This window comes from Mastigoproctus giganteus, chromosome 5, assembly GCF_048544385.1.
Source record: "Mastigoproctus giganteus isolate SK-2022 chromosome 5, ASM4854438v1, whole genome shotgun sequence".
Classification (NCBI taxonomy): domain Eukaryota; kingdom Metazoa; phylum Arthropoda; class Arachnida; order Uropygi; family Thelyphonidae; genus Mastigoproctus; species Mastigoproctus giganteus.
The window spans coordinates 97,824,711-97,845,445 of record NC_143579.1 but is presented as its reverse complement, the minus strand read 5'-3'; the positions used below and the strand labels follow the sequence as shown (position 1 = coordinate 97,845,445).

General features: G+C 37.1%; 1 protein-coding gene across 2 annotated transcripts in view; it reads right to left on the bottom strand.

Annotated features, from left to right (window-relative positions):
* l(2)gd1 (lethal (2) giant discs 1) overlaps positions 1 to 20,735 on the bottom strand; it is a 518,195-nt gene that overhangs the window by 267,770 nt on the left and 229,690 nt on the right. For both annotated transcript variants that reach the window (XM_090373359.1, XM_090373358.1), the window contains exon 11: positions 15,745 to 15,817. In XM_090373359.1, the coding sequence (XP_090229485.1) occupies positions 15,745 to 15,817 (73 nt within the window). The remainder of the gene's footprint in view (positions 1 to 15,744; positions 15,818 to 20,735) is intronic.

Here is a 20,735-nt window from a genome sequence, read left to right as displayed (position 1 = left end):
TCCTAAAAACCAAATAACAACAACAACAACTCTATCTTCTAATCTCTCTTAAGCATAAGTATATTACAAATATTGCTTCCTCTGCATCTAAAAAATTTGTTTTTCTCTTTTTCTTTCAGCATTACTTTTCTTTCAAACAGCTGTTCACACTCTGTACAAATTGCAAATATTCCATGGTAGGAATTGCAAATTCCTACCATGGAATATTTTTCCCACATCTTGGGTAGTGCCCAAAGCCTCTTTCAGGCTTCAAGATTCAATTGAAGGGTAGTTAAGCTAATTAATGACTCATCTCTAACAAAGTCTCTCCACTCTTTGTCTCATAGACATTCTGTTTCTGCTGCATGCCTTTTCTATAGATACTTCGATGGGCACTGTTCTTCTGAATTGGTTTCTATAATTCTCGCTCTCTCTTCCAGAGCAATCCGAACACTTGCCACAACCAGTCAACATCTTTTTACTGTCATACTTCACACTCACAGAACCAACTTTTTTTCTTTCTCATTTATTCATTCAACTTCTGTTTTCTGGAACAACCTCCCTTCATACATATTCCCTGAAAATTACAATCTACAGAAATTCAAGTCTAATATCAACAAGTATGTTCTTTCATCTTCTCAATCTTCAGCCTACACATGGTACTAAGTACTACAGGTTCTAATACCTTTTGTGCTTCTAGTTTTCATAAAAGGGAAAAAAAAAAAAAGATGGGCTGAGATATGGCAATTGAAGTTTAACAATTTGTAAATTTCATATACTACAGATGAGTAGCAGTATTCCTAGATTAACATATCAAATCTGTTGTACAACACTGAGGGTAATGTAGTGAAAAATATCTGGGAGTAACTGCAGTCAGGCAAAATTCCAGCGCAAATAGACTGCCAGGACAGCTGCTGAAGTTTTTTCAAAAACATACAGCAGGCATAAGCCTTACACAATGATTATCACATTGCGTAAGGCAATGGTTAGGCTGCATTTTGAGTACTTCATAAAGTCCAGAAGTCTCATTTTATAAAGGATGTTGATATTTGGAATGGATGTACAAAAGAGCAACAATATCAGTGATGTGAAAAAACCCCAGAGGCTTACATCTGGTGAGTAAGCGCTTGGCACACCTAGGGTCCTGAGCTGGATATCATTATTCTTCTCTTTCTTGGTGATTCCCTTCTACTTCTGGCCCAAGTTTTCTCTCAGGTTAACTCAGAATTTTTTTTTTTTGGCTGGTTCAGCAAAAGCTTCAGGCTTCCTTGCACCCTATGGCTAATAATAATAATAATAATAGGAAGAACGGAAGAAGGTGCCAATGCATGAAGTGGAGTACTGAAATGAATACGTACATCATGCGAGCATACTAGGAAATAACCAGAGCCAATATGACAATTTACAGGTTGCGAATACATACAAGTGATTGGAATGATTCCCAGATATTCAGGTCACTGAACAGCGATTATCGGACCAAAGAAGGACCATCGTTGCGAAGAACCTAATAGCTCCTGCCATCTTGGAAAAAATCAAGCAGGATGTGAGTGATCAACTACAAAGAACAAAGAATATGGTCAATGTGGAACTAGAGGAGGAACAGCATACCACGGAACCAGAGGAGGAAGAGCAAGAAGAAATACAACCCAGAGTAGCCGAAGTGGAAAGAGACGAAGTCACGATATCCAGAATAGAAGCTGAGTGGAAGAAGGCCCTAACAGAATTCAAAGGAATGGACCCCATAAGAACCCACATGATACCTAAGCAGAGGCCAAATAAAATCCTGTGGAGAGTAACAGACTACCTCAATCGGCAAATAATACCACATTACTTTGACAACAATGGTGCAATGCTGGAGGCTATCCACACAGCTGTATACTATGCTGCCACAGCAGCCACTAGGATTAATGGAAAAGAAACAAGAGACTAGCAGCAGAAGAACCGAAAACAGAAGGAACCGCCAGCTTGAGAAAGAAGACTTTAGCAGAAGATAGAATTAAGAGTTGAGATAGGTCAGTTGACCCATTGATTGGAAAGGTGAAGAGCATCCTCAAGAGAGACTGTGTCCATAGCAAACATGAGACCAGAAATCTGAGAATAGGAGAACATGCAGACACACTGAAGCAGAACCTCTTCACACTCAGCAAGAGACTACGCCGATACAAAGAGAGCTCCCAAAGGAAAATAAACAACCGAATCATCGATGAGGACCAAAGAGCCTTCTACAGGAAACTGGGAGAAGATGAGAAAACAGGAAACGGACCACCCGAGAAGAAGACAATCGAAGAGTTCTGGGGAAATATCTGGAGCAGTGAAGTAAGACATAACAGCCGAGCCCCCTGAATAGAAGTAGAATGGAAGAAAACCAAGGACGTACAAGAGATGAGAGAGTGGGAGATTCAACAAGTAGTAAAACAGTCGATCAGGAACACCCACAACTGGTGGACCCCAGGAATTGATAACATCCACAACTACTGGTACAAGAACCTCACTTGCACACACAAGCACCTAGCAGAGCAGTTCACTTGAATGATAAGGCACCTGGAGACAATTCTGAAGTTTCTCACTGAAGGAGTCACATATCTGAAGCCTAAAGACAAAGTTACAAGAAACCCAGTGAAATACAGGCAAATCACATGGCTCCCAACGATGTACAAGATTCTGACCAGCTGTATAACCAAGAAGATATCAGACCACTTAGAGAGTCAGAACATAATGGCCAAACAGCAGAAAGGATGCAACGAGCAATTAACCATAGAAGCCGCAGTTATGGAGAAAGCCTACAAGAAGCACTACAACCTATACATGGCCTACATCGATTACTGCAGGGTCTTCAACTCCGTATCTCATAGCTGGCTAATAGAGACACTGACGATCTACAAGGTAAATCTGATAGTAACAAACTTCCTAAGAGCAACAATGGCGAAATGGAGTACCACCATTAAGGTTGAGAACATCACAACCAGACCCCATCAGAAGAGGAATCTTTCACAGAGATGCTCTAAGTCCACTGTGGTTCTGTCTAGCACTCAACCCGCTATTGACCATGCTTAACGGCAGCAAGTATGGATATAACCTCAAAGAAGGAAGAAAGAATCTGTACATCCTCACCCACCTGATATACATGGATGACATCAAGCTCTATGCAGCAACTGAGAAGCAACTCCAGCAACTACTCCGGATCACCGTAGAATTCAGCAAGGACATCAGAATGGAATTTGGTCCCCGAGACTGAAGGATTTTCCCTGTACCAAGGAAAATTAGTCAGCCGAAACTATCAGCTGCTGACTGGTAAAGAGATTGAAGCTATGACAGAAAGAGAGACCTACAAATACCTAGGGATGATGCAAGCTCAGCAGTTAGAGCACAAGGAAATCAAGAAGTGGCTGATCGAAAAATATCATCAGAGACTCAGATGCCTGCTGAAAGCAAAATTGAGCAGAGGGAATACAGTTAAGGCCATAAACACCTATGCAGCTGCAGTACTAACATACACATTCGGGGTCATAGATTGGACTAACACCGAGCTAGAAGTTTTAATGCAAAAGACAAGGACAACAATGACCAAGAGTCGCCAACACCACCCAAAGTCAGCAGTGGAGAGAATAACAATACCTCGGAAAGAGGGAGGAAGGGGCCTGATAGAGCAACAGAAAACAGCAATAGTTAACCTAAAGGATTACTTCGAGAACAGCACCACTCCACCAGGCCATAAGGAGATAGATGAGTGGTATACCCCACTCAACCAAAGTGCAGAGGCCCCTCCCACCCAGACAGCACAAGAAATGAAGCTAGAAAGATGGGCAAAGAAGGTAGTACAATGACCTCCATCAAGATCACACCAATAACATTGCTTCCAATGCATGGCTCACAAACGGGATGCTCTTCCCCGAGACTAAAGGATTCGTGCTGGCCATCCAAGACCAGGTAATCAACACCAGAAACTATAAAAATACATTGCAAATGAGCCCGGAATGTCAGATGACACATGTCGACGATGTCACCTGGTCTCAGAAACAATCCAACACAATACCACGGAGTGCAAGGCGATCGATAACCCTGACTGAGTACACTCATAGACAAGACCAGGTAGCCAGGATAATACATCAGAAGCTAGCAAAGAAATACCAGTTGACCAAAGAAAGTGTACCATACTACAAGTATGAACCCCAGGCAGTACTAGAGACCCCAACCCACAAGCTGTACTGCAACTGTGCCATAATAACGGATAAGACCATCCCGCACAACAGGACAAGATGGAAAAGGCTACCCACCTGATTGACATAAAAAAAAAAAAAAAAAGGTAAAGTGCAGCCCTTACAACCCACTGCAGAATGGAAGCCTCCTCAACAATTCATGCTGAGGGAAATGGACCATAATCTGCCACGCTGGTCCAGTGCGGGTTGGCAGATCGACCGTAATCAGCAGTCAGGGGCTTGAACCCCGGTCTACTCAAAGAGCATGTGCTACTGCACTCCCGCTCCTGACCACTCGGCTACATGCTATTTTTTATTTATTTATTTTTTTTGATAGTGCTGCCCAACATTAGCAATGTCCAGAAAACCCACGAGATAAAAATTAGGAAGTACATGAACCTGAGACATGGCATATGCAAGAAGTAACGACCATCCTGATCATCGTGTCAACTACCGGTATGGTGCTAAAGACCCTACATAGCAGCCTAGCAGAAATAGGTCTCCCAGAGAACACCTACAAGGAACTCCAGAAAGTCGCAATCCTGAACACCTGTAGGATAGTCAGAGAGTTCCTCAACCATCAGTAATACCAGACATGACAACCACCCTGTGTACTTGGTAGCAATACCTGTCATGGAGTGGAATTCTCGAATCAGGGAGAAATAATATAAGAGCAACAATAATAACAATAATAATAAAGGGTGCTCTTACCAAGAAAGGATTGAATTCTGTAAATTGCAGTGTCTTGAAACTAGACACCTGGAAGGAGATCTAACTGAGGACTTTAGGGCTTTGAATATACTGAGTAAGCTGATGAAATCGTTCCTCTTGCTAAGTGTACGTGTACAAACATGTGGGATGTGGGGACATAAATTCAAATCGAGGAAGGATGGCTGCTGAATAGATGTATTAGTATTAGCAATGGCCACATAGTGCAAGGAAGCCTATGGCATATGCTGCACTAGCAAAAAAATATATATATAAATAAAATAAATTAAAATAAAATTATAAGAAATTTTTTTAAAAATAAATAATTAATAAAAGAAAAATAAATAGACAACCTATATGTTTCCCTCCTCCCATAGATAACTATCCAGCTAACCTTTGAATTTTCCGAAACTGTCAGCCTCTGCTATCAATGTAGGTAACTTACTCTTCCCCAGGTATAATACCTTAAACTCTGCTGGATTAAAGCATCGCTGTCATTTTTCTGACTATCCCCAAAGTCTACTTAGGTTACTCTGAAGAAGCTCTGCTTGGCAGTGATCATTAACTACTCTACCATCCTTTACATCATCTGCAAATTTAGACATCACACACTCTATCCCTTCATCAATGTCATTTATGAAAATTCAAAAACAACAGCGGTCCTAATACTGATGATTAAAGAATCCCACTTCTTACATCAACCCAATCTGAGGAATAACCAGTGCTTTTTTATGTAAAAAAAAAAAGTGCCAGTACTCATTCTTTGCTATCAGGAAAAATTAAAAGGACATGAAAAGTATAGTACTCTAAAAAAGTATTTCCTGATATTGTTACTTTAGTAGTAATGTTTTTGGAATAAGAACAACAAATTAAGTATATTAACACAGTTTATTAAGCATAAATTTATTATTCAAGTACATAAAACTAAGTAATAAGTAAAAATAATTTCATAATAAAGTTTTTATAGAATATTCCAAATTTTTATCGTGTTCTCATCCAACACACTATTGCTGACTTCTTTTCTTACTGTTTGTGTCTGTTGATGAATGACATTTCCGAAGCAGCCACGAATCGACATATTTGCTGGAACAAAGTGTGTCACCGGTGGGCCTACAATTTTAAGAAATAGTAGTGAAGAAATTGTTTTTGTCATCAATGAAGCTCTGGTTGGGCTGACAATCAGATTTGTTTGTGAAAATCCTCGTTCATATTCACTCAATGAAATTGGTATCATAAACAGAGTGTTCCTCAAATGCTCTTCAGTTTTTCCAAAACCGTCTTTTCGATTAGGTATTCTCAAAATCCACGAATTTTATCTCTTTCATTTAATTGAAGCCTAATTGACAATTTTTTTACTTCATTTTCGCCAAATGCCAACGTTTCACGTTTAGAAGGTTTAATACTTTCGTTGTCCTCATTTTCCTTCTCTCGTCATCGATATTGTCACTAGTTCCTAATTTGAATTTTTTCTTCTTCTTTTTTTTTTTAACTGTCCAAAATGTAATTGTCATTCTGATATTCAGTTACTGTGACCATGTAAACAGAGATAGGGAAAATTTAAGGAAAAATGTGGATAACGCACTTCCGCGAAACAACAGATGATTATTTGTCGAATTAAAATTAAATCACTCCCTCCTAATTCTCAAACGGGGCACTTACAGTTGATTCACAGCAGTGTACAACCTACGGCCCACGCGGAAAGTAAATACAGCATTTTAATTTTTTCCTAATTATCAAAAAAAAATTCTCATTAAATGTTTTGTTTAGTAAATGTAATCTTGTATTGTACATACTTAATAAAATTTTTGAATATTTTCAATTTTAGGTTCATCATTATTTTTATTTATTCACCTTATATTCATCTTAAGCAGTGATCCTTTCGGGTTGTAAATTTTCTAAAGTGAGCCTTTAAAGGCAAAAGTAAGGTTTTTTTTTTTTTTTTTTTTGAAAAACAAAAGTAAGTCATATTTTTATAATTTTAATGAACTCTAAAAAATAAATTAGTAACACAGATTTGTTACACATAAAAGTATTGGGAATTTGCATTTTTTATATATAGCCTGAAAATAAAAAACGTGACATGAAAACATGAAAAACATGAAAACATGAAAACAGAAATTTCCTTTTATATGTAACAAGATATGGAAAATGTAATGCGCTAATTTTTCTCGAATCACTCGGTGCAGCGCCCGAAAAAATCTAACTTTGAATATGGTCCCTGTATAGTAAAAGGTTGGACACGACTGAAGTAGAAGATGAACCAGAGCCAATTGGAAATTATCCTTGATCTGCTCACTGTTGATCAGTGCGACTTCTCTGTATTTGGGACAGGTGGTCGGATAGGTTTTAACAGGTACCCCTAAATTGTAGAATGGTAATCCCTTTAATTCTCTCAATTCTTGCTTGGCAGCAGCACTAATTTCCTAATTTGCCTGAAGGCCAGAAATGCGAACAGTGCGTACCCAGTTAAGTCTCTCCTAAGCCGTTCGTTATATGAAAATTTTCTTCGCTCGACAGAAACTATTTTAAATGTAATTTCCAAGGGTATTTCAAAAAAATCTGCTATAAAAGGAGTTTGTTAAAAATAAGTCTGACAGAGTAATTTAGAATTCTAAAAATGGTTATAAAGTTTTATATAGAAAATATCTTAACAATAGACAGTGAAAAATGCAAATTTAGTTAAATAACTAAGCTTATTTGAAAAGTAGGTAAACGTGTGAAAAAATTTATCAAATATTACAAATTTCGAAGTGTACAGCATCCAAATGTCACTGTTAATAAAGGTGCCGGTATGCTGTACCGTTGCGTATGGCATACTCAAACGTTCCAAAAAAAAAAAAGCACTGGGAATAACCATTTATCACAACCCTCTGACTCCTACCCTGAAGCCATCCAACTATCCATCTGAGGATTTTCCCCATAATTCCAACTTGTTCCGGCTTATAAAGTAACCAATCATGTGAGACTCAGTCAAATGCTTTGCTGAAATCCAAATAAACAATGTAGAAATTATTCCCTAAATCTAGCCCATGAGTGACCCTCCTCAAAACAGCTAACCAGATTTGTTAAACATGATTTTCCCTTTACAAAACCATGTGGAGTATCCTTCTGAATTCCATTTCTATACAAATAATCCTGAATTCCACCCTTGATCATTGCCTCCATGAATTTCCCTACCACTGAAGTTAGACTGACTGGTTGGTAATTTCCCACTTCACTCTTAGAACCACCCTTATGTATTGGAAATACATAGTCACTTTTCCAATCCAACAGAATCTCATAATTAGCCTCAATGGTTCAATGCACTTAGTTTCTGGCTCCCTTAAGATTATAGGTTATATGCCATCAACCCCAGGAGATTTACTGGCCTGTACTCGAAATTTCTTTCATTAAATAATCATGTGAAATTTCAATATCATTAATTACATATTTTTCAATGTCACTCCCATAATTTCTCTTTGCTTGTAAGTAGGTAGTCCGTAATGCTTGTAGGTAGTCCATTGTGTGTGATTAATTCTGGAATCAAACTCTGATCAGTTTCCTTTCATGTCCTATTGTAAGTTTGGGAATAGTCAAAAGACACAAGGTGTCATATCAGACCATACGGTGGAGTAGGTGTAAAGCAACCAGAATATTTTTGTTGTTCAAAAATTGTTTATTGATCATGTTCACATTTCATCATTATCAGTTAATGCAAGAAATTAGAAAAACAAGTGTTTGCTCACTCAAAGAAGTTTTCCCCTAGACTGGAGCATAACAACTTGGTGAGTGCAGGCTCAAAAGATGCTGTAAACCCCACTCAAATCCTTTTAGCTACCACTATGCATTCAAGAGTTGTAAGATCATTTACTGACTTTTTGATCAAACCATGTATCCCAAGTGTTTCACATACTGCTATAGTAGCTTTATTTTATCATTTTCCCATATCATATCAGACTGATTCAATATTGCACTGACAGTTCCTGTCTATTAGGTGACTACTGCACTTATTGAATCTAGGATCTACTGTATTTGATACTGTATCAGCCCCTGATCTTGTATTTTCTCCCTTCACCCTTGTATCATGTTTATACACATTGCACACACCACAATCACATTTTACATGTCTTATTAATACATTTATGAAATTTCTTGTACCTTATATCACCATTTGTTGATTTTGCCAACACTTGAAATTCATAAGATTTTTGTTCTATGCTCTAAGCATTTTGTAAAAATACAAAGTTTAATGAAAAAGCAATAAGCTGTAGACCCACTTTTGGCCCTAATAACAGCACCTTGGAAAGCTTTTTACACTGGTGTGCAAAACTTAAGGACCAACACTATTTCTAAAGGTTACAATCACAAAATCTTTACTTAAGGTACTCTTTACTGATAAGAGTAGATTCAGTCTCAGCAGTGATTCTGGATGTTAGCTAATCTGGTGAGAGGTTGGCACATGGTATCACCCCACAAACATCACTGAAAGGGATCAATATGACAGTCGAGGTGTTCTCGTCTGGGGAGGTGTTATCTTGGATGGACATACAGAACTCCAGATACTGGAAGGCGGTACTGTAACCAGTGCACGCTACTGTACTGAGGTAATCCTTCTCCGTGTGCATCTGTTCCAAGGTGCCATTGGCCCTAAGTTCGTGTTTATGGATGATAACACCATATCCCACTGCATTGCTGCTGCTGTTGATATGCTTTTGGAGGGTGAGGACATTGTTCGTATGGATTGGCCTGTACGCTCTACCGACCTAAATCATATCGAACACATACGGGATGCTCTGGGGGAGACACCTAGCGGACACGTCCATACCCACCAGAAAATGTTCACTCGCTGAAGATGGGGTGCTGACAGAGGAATGGACGATGTTACCGCAAGAACTTATCAACAACATTGTTCTATGTATGGATAGGTGGTGCAGAGCCTGCATCAACAATAAGGGTGGCCATATCTCCAACTGAGGACCACCTCTTCCCCTTGTCCCATCTTTGGCAGTGATGCATCTGTATCATCGCAGCCAGTGCCATGTTGCCATTTTTGAATAAAGTCCCTCTGTACCATTTTGTTTCCATTGTTGTGCCAGTGTTGTTTCCTTCATCATTTCTGTACCTCACGAGACGAGGTTCCTTTGGTATGCTTTCCCATATCCAGGCCACTCCTATGAGAAGCTACAGGTGAACCTGACTGGTCTTTAAATTTTGAACACCAGTATACTAGTTCTTTTTGGAAGGCAGCAGAAATTAATGCCCAGTCCTCCCTCAGTACAGCTGCCAATTCGGTTGTGGAAGCAGGGCATACTAACTGCAACCTAATCCAGCATTTCAGTATATTCCAAAGGTGTTTATTCAGATTCAGGTCTGGATTCTGTGCAGGCCAGGTAAGTTTTTGAACTTTGTTTTCCTCAAATCATGTTTTTACATAATCTTATGAGTTGAAGGCTTAAGTTTTGCAAACCAGTGTCCAGAGACCAGGCACCCACGAGGCGATTCGACTGAGGTGCACAAGACCCCGAATGGCCCGAGAAAGCCCAACACCGACAGGATTTCTTCTCCTGCCCAGACCCAAGGCGACACAAATTAAAATTGAAGAAAGACAGCTGCAGAACAGATGTGCAGAAACCCACCCCCAGCCAGCTGACTGCTGGAACAAACTTCCATTCATCACTGCAGAAGTTGACAGCCCAAACAAATTCAAGGCAGAATCAAACAAACATCTGGAGTGAATGGATGAGTGGAATGGGAATTTTTTTTTTTCTCCCTTCCTTTGGCCGATGCTGCACAAGCTTGCCCTCCCACATCACATGCCTTTACTAATGCTGATGCTGTATAGGATGGAGCATTATTGCACTGGAACATAAGGACTCATTTCCCTAGAACTGTACAGAATTGATCAACATGCCAGTGTACCATTCAGCATTGATGGTAATGTTTTTGGCACCACAACTAATAGTCTGAATCCAAATCACAAGAAATATTGCTTTTCTATGAATTTCACTACAAGCACAATACACTGCAGTAGATAACATTTTCTAGACATTCCCCAAACCCACACCAGATTGTTGATCTGAGGGGTTGTGCACTGAAAATTGTCACTCCAAAAGTCCTTTTTCCAGTATCCAAAATGAAGAGCTTGATACCATTGCAAACAATGCCAAGGTTTAGATGTAATGTGGGGCATACGAGCAGCAGCTCTGATTGTTCCTCTTTTCTAAGGATGTCACTCTGTTTCACTTTCTGCAGAAATTTGCCTTCAAACTTCTATCTGATGTGGAGGTAGGTAATTTGAATAAATTCAAGAAACTAGACAAACTAATAGAGGAATGGGACAAGTAATAAGGAAAATGTTAATATATTTTTTTTAAGGTGATGCCGCCTAAGCTTGTTTTCTTGCATTACTTATCATTACTAATACTGCTCAGTGCAAGTTCCAATAATTATCTTGCCTCTCTCAAAAGCATTCACCTGATCACAGGCTGGCACTTACACCATCTGGGCATTTAGAGATTGTCCTACAAGCTTAATATCTTAATGTTAATATCTCTTCTCCAGAAGATATATTAACAATGATTTGAAGGTGAGGAGAGAGATATTAATGTTAGTATCTCTCCTTGAGATTACATCACTTTCACAAACTCCTGGTCCTTTGTATGTAGCATCAAGCTAATACCACATGCAAATTTTCTCCAGACTATGTCTAACCAGATGAGCACACACTGGTAATGTCTGAATAAATGCAAATAACAATCTTCTTCATGGAGAAGATTGTTATTTGCATTTATTGGCACAAGGGCTAATAAGGCCAAAATGTCCCTATTCTGAACTTGCTTGAGATGCATGAGTTTGAAAGTTATAATAAGGTGAAATTAGCATTAGTAGAGGCATATGATGTAAGAAAGCAAGCTTATGCGCATCAGCCAAAAAAAAAAAAAAAACCACTTCACCCCTCTGTTCATTCGAAATACCTGTCCAGCTGAGCCTTAAATTTATTTAGGCTATCAATTTCCACAACAAGGGATGGAAGTCTGTTCCACCAACCAACTACCCGCTGGTTAAAGGAAAATTTCCACACATCTATCCTACATCTGTCTTTCCTCAATTTGAATTTATGCCCTCTCAGGTGATTATTCTGAGCAAGAGGAAGAATCCCATCAGCATTAAGCATGCTCAAACCATTCAAGGCTTTATACACCTCTATCAGATTACCTCGCCAGTGCCTAGTCTCTAGACACTGTAATTTGCAAAACTTAAGCCTTTCTTCGTAAGAGAACCCCTTTGTCCCATTCACCAATCTAGTTGCCCTTCTCTGTACTCGTTCCAGCAGCTCTGCATCCTTCTTGAAATGAGGCCTCCAGACCTGTATACAGTACTCAAGGTGTGGCCTAACCATTGCCTTATACAAGGGAATAATCACCTCCTTATCCCTGCTGGAAAAATTCCTGTATATCATTAATAAGACACCATGAGCTACTCTTGCAACCCCGTCTGCACTGCTCAGAGAACTTCATATGGGGGTAATACCCCAGGTCCTTTTAATTCTCTACCACTGTCAGTATAGTACCACAGAGTTGATACGTTGCTCTGGGGTTACTGTTTCCCATATGTAGTACTTTACATTTGTCAATGTTAAACTTCATTTGCCACCTCTGAGCCCATTTACTCAACCTTTCCAGATCCTGTTGCAGCAGCAGCATAGCGTCAGTAGTGTCCTTAACAATCCTGCCAACCTTTGTATCGTCTGCAAACCTGGACATTAAGCTTGATATACCATCAACAGTATTATTTATAAATACAGAAAACAGTATTGGACCCAACACTGAACCCTGAAGGACTCCACTAATAACATTAGTCCACGATGGGCAGTGTCCATTGATTACCACTCTCTGTCTTCTCCCCCCTCAACCACCCCTTTATTCATAGCAGCAATTTGCCTCCAATGCCACACTGCTCCAATTTGTGCAGCAGTCTTCCATGTGCAACAGTAGCAAAAGCCTTTCTAAGATCCAAGTATATAATATCAAAGTTATTCCCTGCATCCAGTTCTTTTCTGACTGCATCATAGTATCCAATCAAATTGGTCAGGCAAGACTTCGCCTTAACAAAACCATGCTGTGTCCGAGCTATAACTGAAGTCTTGTCTAGATGATCCTGCAGTGCTTCTTTAACCAGTGCCTCCATTAATTTTCCTGGAACAGAAGTTAAACTCACTGGTCTATAATTACTTGTGTCAGCCCTTGATCCTCCTTTGTGAATTGGGGTCACATTTGCACATCTCCAGTCTATGGGTACCTCCCCTGAGTCCAAGGAAGCTCTCGTACTTATGGCTAAGGGTTTGCTTACTTCCTTTGCTGCCTCCTTTAATATAACTGGATAGATCTGATCCATCCCAGGTGCCTTTCTTGTGTTTATCTTCAACAATTTCTCCTCCACTTTACTCTCAGTTATTACAAGATTCTCTAGCTTACTGCCAGAGTTGAATACACCTCTGGCATTCCCCTCGCTGAATAACTCCTCATGTGTGAATGTCGATGCAAAATATTCATTTAGTTTGTTAGCTACCTGAGCAGGATCATCAACAGTTGAACCATCGATATCAAGTGGACCAATCGGATTCATCCCCTTCCTTCTAGAGCAGGGGTGGGCAACAGCCGGCCCGCGGGCCACATCCAGCCCCCGACGATGTTGAATCCGGCCCCCTCGGTAAATGCATAAATATAGAAAATCCATACCTGACTACACTCGCCGTAAACGTTCAGCTTAATTCGGTTCAATCGGGAATCGCGACCAGTACAACAGTAACCAAGTGATTCTACGCAGCGTCAAAGAGTTATTTCCTAATTATTACTGTAGCATCGATCGAACGAAGTTCCTTTGGGTTTGACTTCTTATTGAAAAAAATAATATTGGTGCGAGATATTTTACGTTTTATGCCTTTTCTAATTATTACAATTTTTAATTTAATATAATTATTTTAAATTTAATATAAATAAAATGAGCCAATTAAAAAAAAAAGAAAAATTGATGCCAAATGCCGCATTTTCAATGATAATTGGACATTCAGATATTTTTTTTAAAAATACATTAATAATTTGGTAATTCAAGTAATATAACATTTTTTAGGTTCTGATTTTTTTTATTAAATCGTTCAATCTATTTCGGCCCGCATCATGTTGCGAAAATTTCATTCGGCCCGCATCATGATACGAAAATTTCATTCGGCCCGCTGACGAAAAAAAGTTGCCCACCCCTGTTCTAGAGTTTACATAAGCAAAGAACTCTTTGCTGTTTTTCTTTGCATCCCTTGCCAAAGATTTCTCGTAATCTGCCTTCACCTGCCTAACCTCCTTTGTAACTTGGTTACAGAACAACTTATATCTATCACAGGCTTCTGTGTCATGTGTTAATTTATATGTATCCCATGCATTTTTCTTCTCTGCCATATGTCTCATTAGTTCATCTGACATCCATTTAGGCCTAAACCTTGAACAATATGTCTTAGTTGGTATGTAAAGCCTAGTAGCGTCCAAGGTAAGTTCTTTGAATGCTTCCCATTTTAAATTTGCTGTTGGTAGTTCTTGTTTATACTCCAGCATGACGACCAGGTCAGTGGAGTTTACAATAAATCATCGATACAAAAGTTAATTGTATTTATAAGTCACGGGCTTGTACCTCGGTCTACTCAAAGAGTGCATGCTACTGCTCTAACGCTCCTGACCACTCAGCTACATCAGACCTCTATTATTTACTTAAATCTTCTATAAACGATTGAGGTCTTTGAGATTTGCATAATTTTATATTAAGTGTGTTGGCGTCAATGGTTCCTCTAGTTCAATAATGAATGATGTACAACTATCATTGCAGTTAACAAGAATATGCTTAATTGCTGTGTGCTAAAATGTATGCATTGGAAGGGGAATTATCTCCCACTAAAAGATAAAAAAAATAATAATGAGTAAAATGTGTATAGCTGATATGTTCATTGAAGAGGCCTCTGGAGTCAGGAACTCTTGATTCATCTATGATGCTACTAAAACACTGACTCAAATCGATAAAATGCCTTTATTAAACAAAATTACACATATTGACTGTATAAAATAAGATGGTGTATATAACAAGAATAAAATGCAACAAAATATAAACTTAAAAGTGCTAAAAAGATATTTAAAATTACTAAAAACCACTAAAACAGGAGCTTTCGGCAGCGGTGGCTGCCTTCATCAGCAATAATGGTTGCAGGTTATCCGACAACCTATATATGTATACATATATGTCCCAGCAGGTTTGCGACACGAACTATGACAGCTGATATGTTACTTGGCCAAAACACTTCCTGTCAACTTGTTCTGAAACTAGACTGCCATGGTTATGATTTTTGTTTAACCAGAAAGTTTGTTACTAGTTTGAATGTTTGGGTGTTTGGCATCCTAGTCTGTCTGTTCATTCCCTGGAATTCCAGAATATTTTGGGATATAACAAAACTTGACTGATGGGTGGTTCTTGGTTCTAAAGCAGCATAAACAAGATCAGATTTGTTTTTTACTGGATGTACAGAGGAAGAGTTGTCTTAGAGGCCTTAAGTTAAAAATTACTCATATGAGTAGTGATTTTTAACTTAAAACTAACTGACTGATGGCATCTGAGTGTACAATAGTTGACATAATTTAATTGAAAAGTTCCAATTATGAAAATTTGTCAAGAGCAATCTAAAATATACAATCGACAAACAATGTCACAAAATTTGCATCACTCTTCAGCAAATAGTTTATGATACAATGTTCAAAACAAAAAAAAAAATTAAAGTACAATCAATATGCATTTTAGAAAAGACAAGTTTCTCATTAAAACAAAAAACAGAAAAAAAAAAAAAAATTACCTGGAGGCACTGGAAGGTCATCAATGGATACAGTTTTGCCAGCACTGTATAATTTTATGGCATCATCATATTGCTTTATGGGGGGAAAAAAAAAAGACACAGATGTAGCAACATGTTTAAATTACACAGAATTAAGTGTTCTGTATATATTCAGTATCAAAGATTAATAAGCCTCCATGTACAATGCAACAAACAGTGTATGATGTAGGCATATATTCATATTCTACTTAAATATTTTGTCCAGAAAATTTGGCCATGAAGCCACAAGTAAAAGTCTAGCAATTTTTCTGAATGAAGGTGAAATTAAGTAAAGAGTTTTGGATAAAAATAGACAAATCCTGCCCTCGGGTAACATATATATATATAAAATCCTCTGTGAACAATTTCTGGGATATTTCTGACATGGATGGCTTAGCATGCTATGCAAAAATTGCATATAATACTGTAAATTACTTCATATATATATATATATATTATATAAATAATAATAATAATAATAATAATACAATACAATTTATTTTTATCATGAGAATTTGTTTACAATAAATGAACTTAAGAAAAGTAAATTTCTCGACAAGTTGTAATTCTTCATTTACAACAGTTTTTGCATACAAATTTGTTATCTAACAGAAAAGATAATGAAATCACAACACATAGTACATTCCGAATGCAAACAGAGATAGCAATTTATCTGAATAGCAATTCTAATCAATACATATCGAGTATCAAAACTTTTCTTATTAAGAATTTTAATTTGGAGCAAGAATAACTTCTCCTGAGCCTGCACTAGCTCTACACTAGCCAACAAGTTATTTATTATATTCATTTTATGCCCATCTCCAAATCTATTTAGTACCCTAGGGTGAGGCAAAACAATTGCTTTTGGGTTCCTTAAATTATGTGAGACATTTCTTTGCAGATTCGACTCTTCAAAAATAGTGTTAAAATTTTTCAAGATTAAATTTAACTTCAGTTTTTGAACTGGATAAAGTATTTTATATTTCAACAAAAATTGCTTTCTCTTATTCAGGTCATTCCAAAAGTTTGTCTCCATTAAAAGTCTCAAAGTCCTGTTAATTAAGTTGTTTATTACCCTTATTTCAGTTATATTTGCTCGTGGCCATACATTTACTAAATAATTGAGTTGGGAGTCCACTAATGCATAATATAAGGTAACTTTTATTCTAAGATTTAACTTATTCTTAATGTAGTAAAAAATGTACACATAAAATCTTATTTTTTTGTACAAATTTGTTATATGCATTGCCCAACTTAGACTGTAGTCAATCCATAACCCAAGGTAACAATGATTTGAAACTTCTTCCACAGTTAAACATTTGCAATTCTGGAAATTCTGATCATGTAGGCATTCATGTTTATGTAATTTAATAGAGGGATGAATGTCAGAGGTTTGATGAGGTCTAATTACCACAAATTTTGTTTTTTCAAAGCTGAGTGCTAATTTATTATCATGCAACCAAGTTTGTAAATGTATTAAATCCTGCTGTAAATCTTTAGCCACTTTTGTCAGGTTCTTTCCAATTGTATATAAGATTATATCATCTGAATAAATTTTTATAAAGGAGTTCTTTTATTACTTTGAATATGTCATTTATATAGATGTTGAACACGATTGGCCCCGCATGAGTACCCTGAGGTACTCCTCTCTTTACATTATATGATTTTCCCTTTGTATTTTCTACTTCAACTGTTATTTTTCTTTTGGTTAAATAACATGCTAAGAGTTGATTGATTCTTCCCCTTATATGATATTTCAGTAATTTTTGTTGCAATACTGAGATATCAATTACGTCATATGCTTTGGTCAAATCTATAAATAAAATCATTATGAAGTTATTGTTGTTTAAATGGAAGTTAAAAGAGTCTGCAGCAAGGCCTTGCATAACGCGAGTTTGATTAACACAATTTTCGGTTAACGCTATCTGAAAAATTATACCACTTTTCGGTTTACATGATGCAAATTTCCAGTTAATGCGATCTTTTTTTTTTTTTATGCAATAGTTGAAAAAGATTTGAATCGCGTGTTAAGCTTACCGTGAGTCGTACGGTCAATAAACATATGTCTGCCTGCTGTCCGCCTCGTGTGTTCCATCAACCATCGAAAGAAGAAGTGTTACTTGTTTGTCTCCTGCTAATAAAGTCAATGCCCACATGCATAAAAATTCAAATTTTTAAATGAGCCAGATGAACCGTTATCTCCTACCACAAAGGAGATAACAGTAAAAGAACCAGATGAAATCTTTCATATCGCAGAGAACGTCAAACAAAAGGTTTGAGGTTCTCTGCGATATTTATTTTGCCAGGGCCCAGAGAAGATTGTTGTCGGCTATTGGAAACTGACTGATGAAAAGAGAAAGTCAACACTGTTCAAATATTTCCGCAACAGTCTTTTCTTCATTGTGTATTTTATGTCATAGATTCCCAAACTTTCTCGGTTCATGGCGCCCTTAGTGTCTCAGTAATTTTTTCAAGGAGCACCCAGACTAAAAGAAATACCTAACAGTTCCATTTAGTAGTTAGGTCCAAACAACTTAATAAGAAATGCTGAAACTGTGAACTACCTCAAGCCAGTAGTTCGCGCGGTGTCTGACATGTTGAGTATCGCTGTGTTTCCCTCAAAAATTTTAAATATTCCGCGGCGCACAGTTTGGGAAACCGCTGTTTTATGCAATAAACATTTAATTCCATAATTATTTTCATTATCTTTTACATTGTATGCAGTTAAAAAGGTATTAAAAGGCATTTTTAAAATTCTTTATGGACATTCCAAAAGGTCAAGGACCAATTATAATTTTTCCTATTGATTATTATATTCGATTAAGGCATTTTCATTTTGTGCAATGCACTCGCGGGACGAATTAATCGCATTAATCGAGGCCAACCTGTACTAAATTCTCTAATAATGTCTGTGTGCTCTTGCCTTTCTGATATGAGAATAGAGAGTTGTTTAACAGTCCATATTGATGTAAATATTTGCTTATATGGGAAAAAATATAATTTTCTATTATCTTATTTATAACTGACTGTATTGTTATTGGTCTATAATTGCAAAAGTCATCTGGTGATCCCTTTTTATATACAGGAATTACCTTAAATGAAAGTAAATTTGTAGGATAGCTTCCCGACTCTAACATCCATGCTATAAGCTCCACCAAGAGAACAGAGAACTGTTCTTTATTTCTCTTTACTTCGGTTACTGTAATGCAGTCCAGGCCGACTGGGCTAGCCAGGTGGTAAAGTGCCTGCCTGGTAACCCAAAGGTCGCGGGTTCGATTCCCACCTCGGGCTTGGATCAAAGTACTGCAAAAACCCTGGGAGGTGCATTATGGCCACAGAAGCCTATGCGCCAACAACTAACAAAAAAAAAAAAAAAATGCAGTACAGTTCATAAGATTTCTTGTTCTCTAACTGTTCTATAATCTTAAGAATCTCAGTATATTGTGGAGTTAAGACTAGACTACACAAGAGTTCATTATCTGAGGAAGACTATCTTGTTGATTAAGGAATTTTGACAATAATGAATATAATATCTGCTGAGATCTAATACAGCTTTGGCAAACCTATTTGCAGCCTCATATTGTTTGTTTGCACCAGGAATCTGTTCTAATAGTGTTTTAATTTGATTTCCCCTTGATAATTTCTTCCTTGTACTTAACAGGTTATTTATAATGTTCCATTTATCCTTTTGAGTTATCTGCTTATCCATAAAAAGTTGATTGTAATAAGTGTTTTTTTTTTTTTTTTTGTTTTCTTGTCATACCTGTCAATTTCTATACTGCCTGAAGTATTTATCCCTTTGTACCATTAATTCTTCTATTTCGTTAATCATCCAAGGTTTCTTAAGGGCCGCCGTAGCCTAGTGGTCAGGCGCGCTGGTGCATAAGTACGCGTGCCTTGAGTGACCGGGGTTCAAGCCCGTGACTACTGAATACGGTGCTGTTTCTTGTAATCTGTCTATCTTGTGAACTCCTCTGACCGTTTGGTCGTCCCGGAGTATAAACAGAAAAATTTATTTATTTATTTATTTAAGCTTAATCCTGATACTCCTAGAATTTATGTTGCAAGCTGAGTGATTTACTTTTCTCTCTGTATTAAACCTCGAATTGTTTATCATTTGTATTATCTTATTTGAAAAGACATTTACATTTCTTGTGTAAGATACTTGCTCTTGTATTAACATGTTATCTATGTTCTGTCTCAGTTTACCTGTTGATAAATAATTTTTCTTCATACATTTGTTAATTTTATATCTTCACATGGATGTTGTTTTGAGTACATATCTACTATTAGTATACATGTTCTGTGATCTGAAAATTGATTTAATAGTATGTAAGAATTAGCATACTTAAAATTTATATTTGTTATAAGGTGATCTAAACAAGAGCTTACTGTTCTATCACCCTCCATCCTTTGTTGCCTAGTTATTCCAAATAAGGTATGTTCAAATCCATAATTGTTTAAAATTGCAGAGTATCTGAGCATCACATTATCAGTTTCATCGGTTAGTAAATTAATATTAAAATCTCCTACTAGTATGGTCTTATTAGCCTGTATATCATCCCATAGCAGAATTATGTTATCTAATTCAATTAGGAAACTGTTTATAGAATCTGATGGTGGCCTATAAAAAGAACAAATCATGAATGTGTTTTTTTGGATCTTCTCCTAATAATTTGACACAGCAGTTTTCACAAGACTGAGTTAAGTGGTAAACCTGTACTGCCTTAAAGCATATTCTATAGTATATTATTATTTCTCCACCCCTTCTCAAATCTCTCAATTTTCATTCCTGTGATCACGACAGTCGGTCGAAAAGCATTGTCAGCTTCAGGAAGGAAAATCGTTTTGAATATTTTCGTTAGCTTCTTTTAATTGCGTTAATTTGAATTTTAATTGTTTTGAATTGATTTTGAATTGTGTTAAACTGATTATTTAATTATTTATAATTTACTTTAATTATTTATATTTTA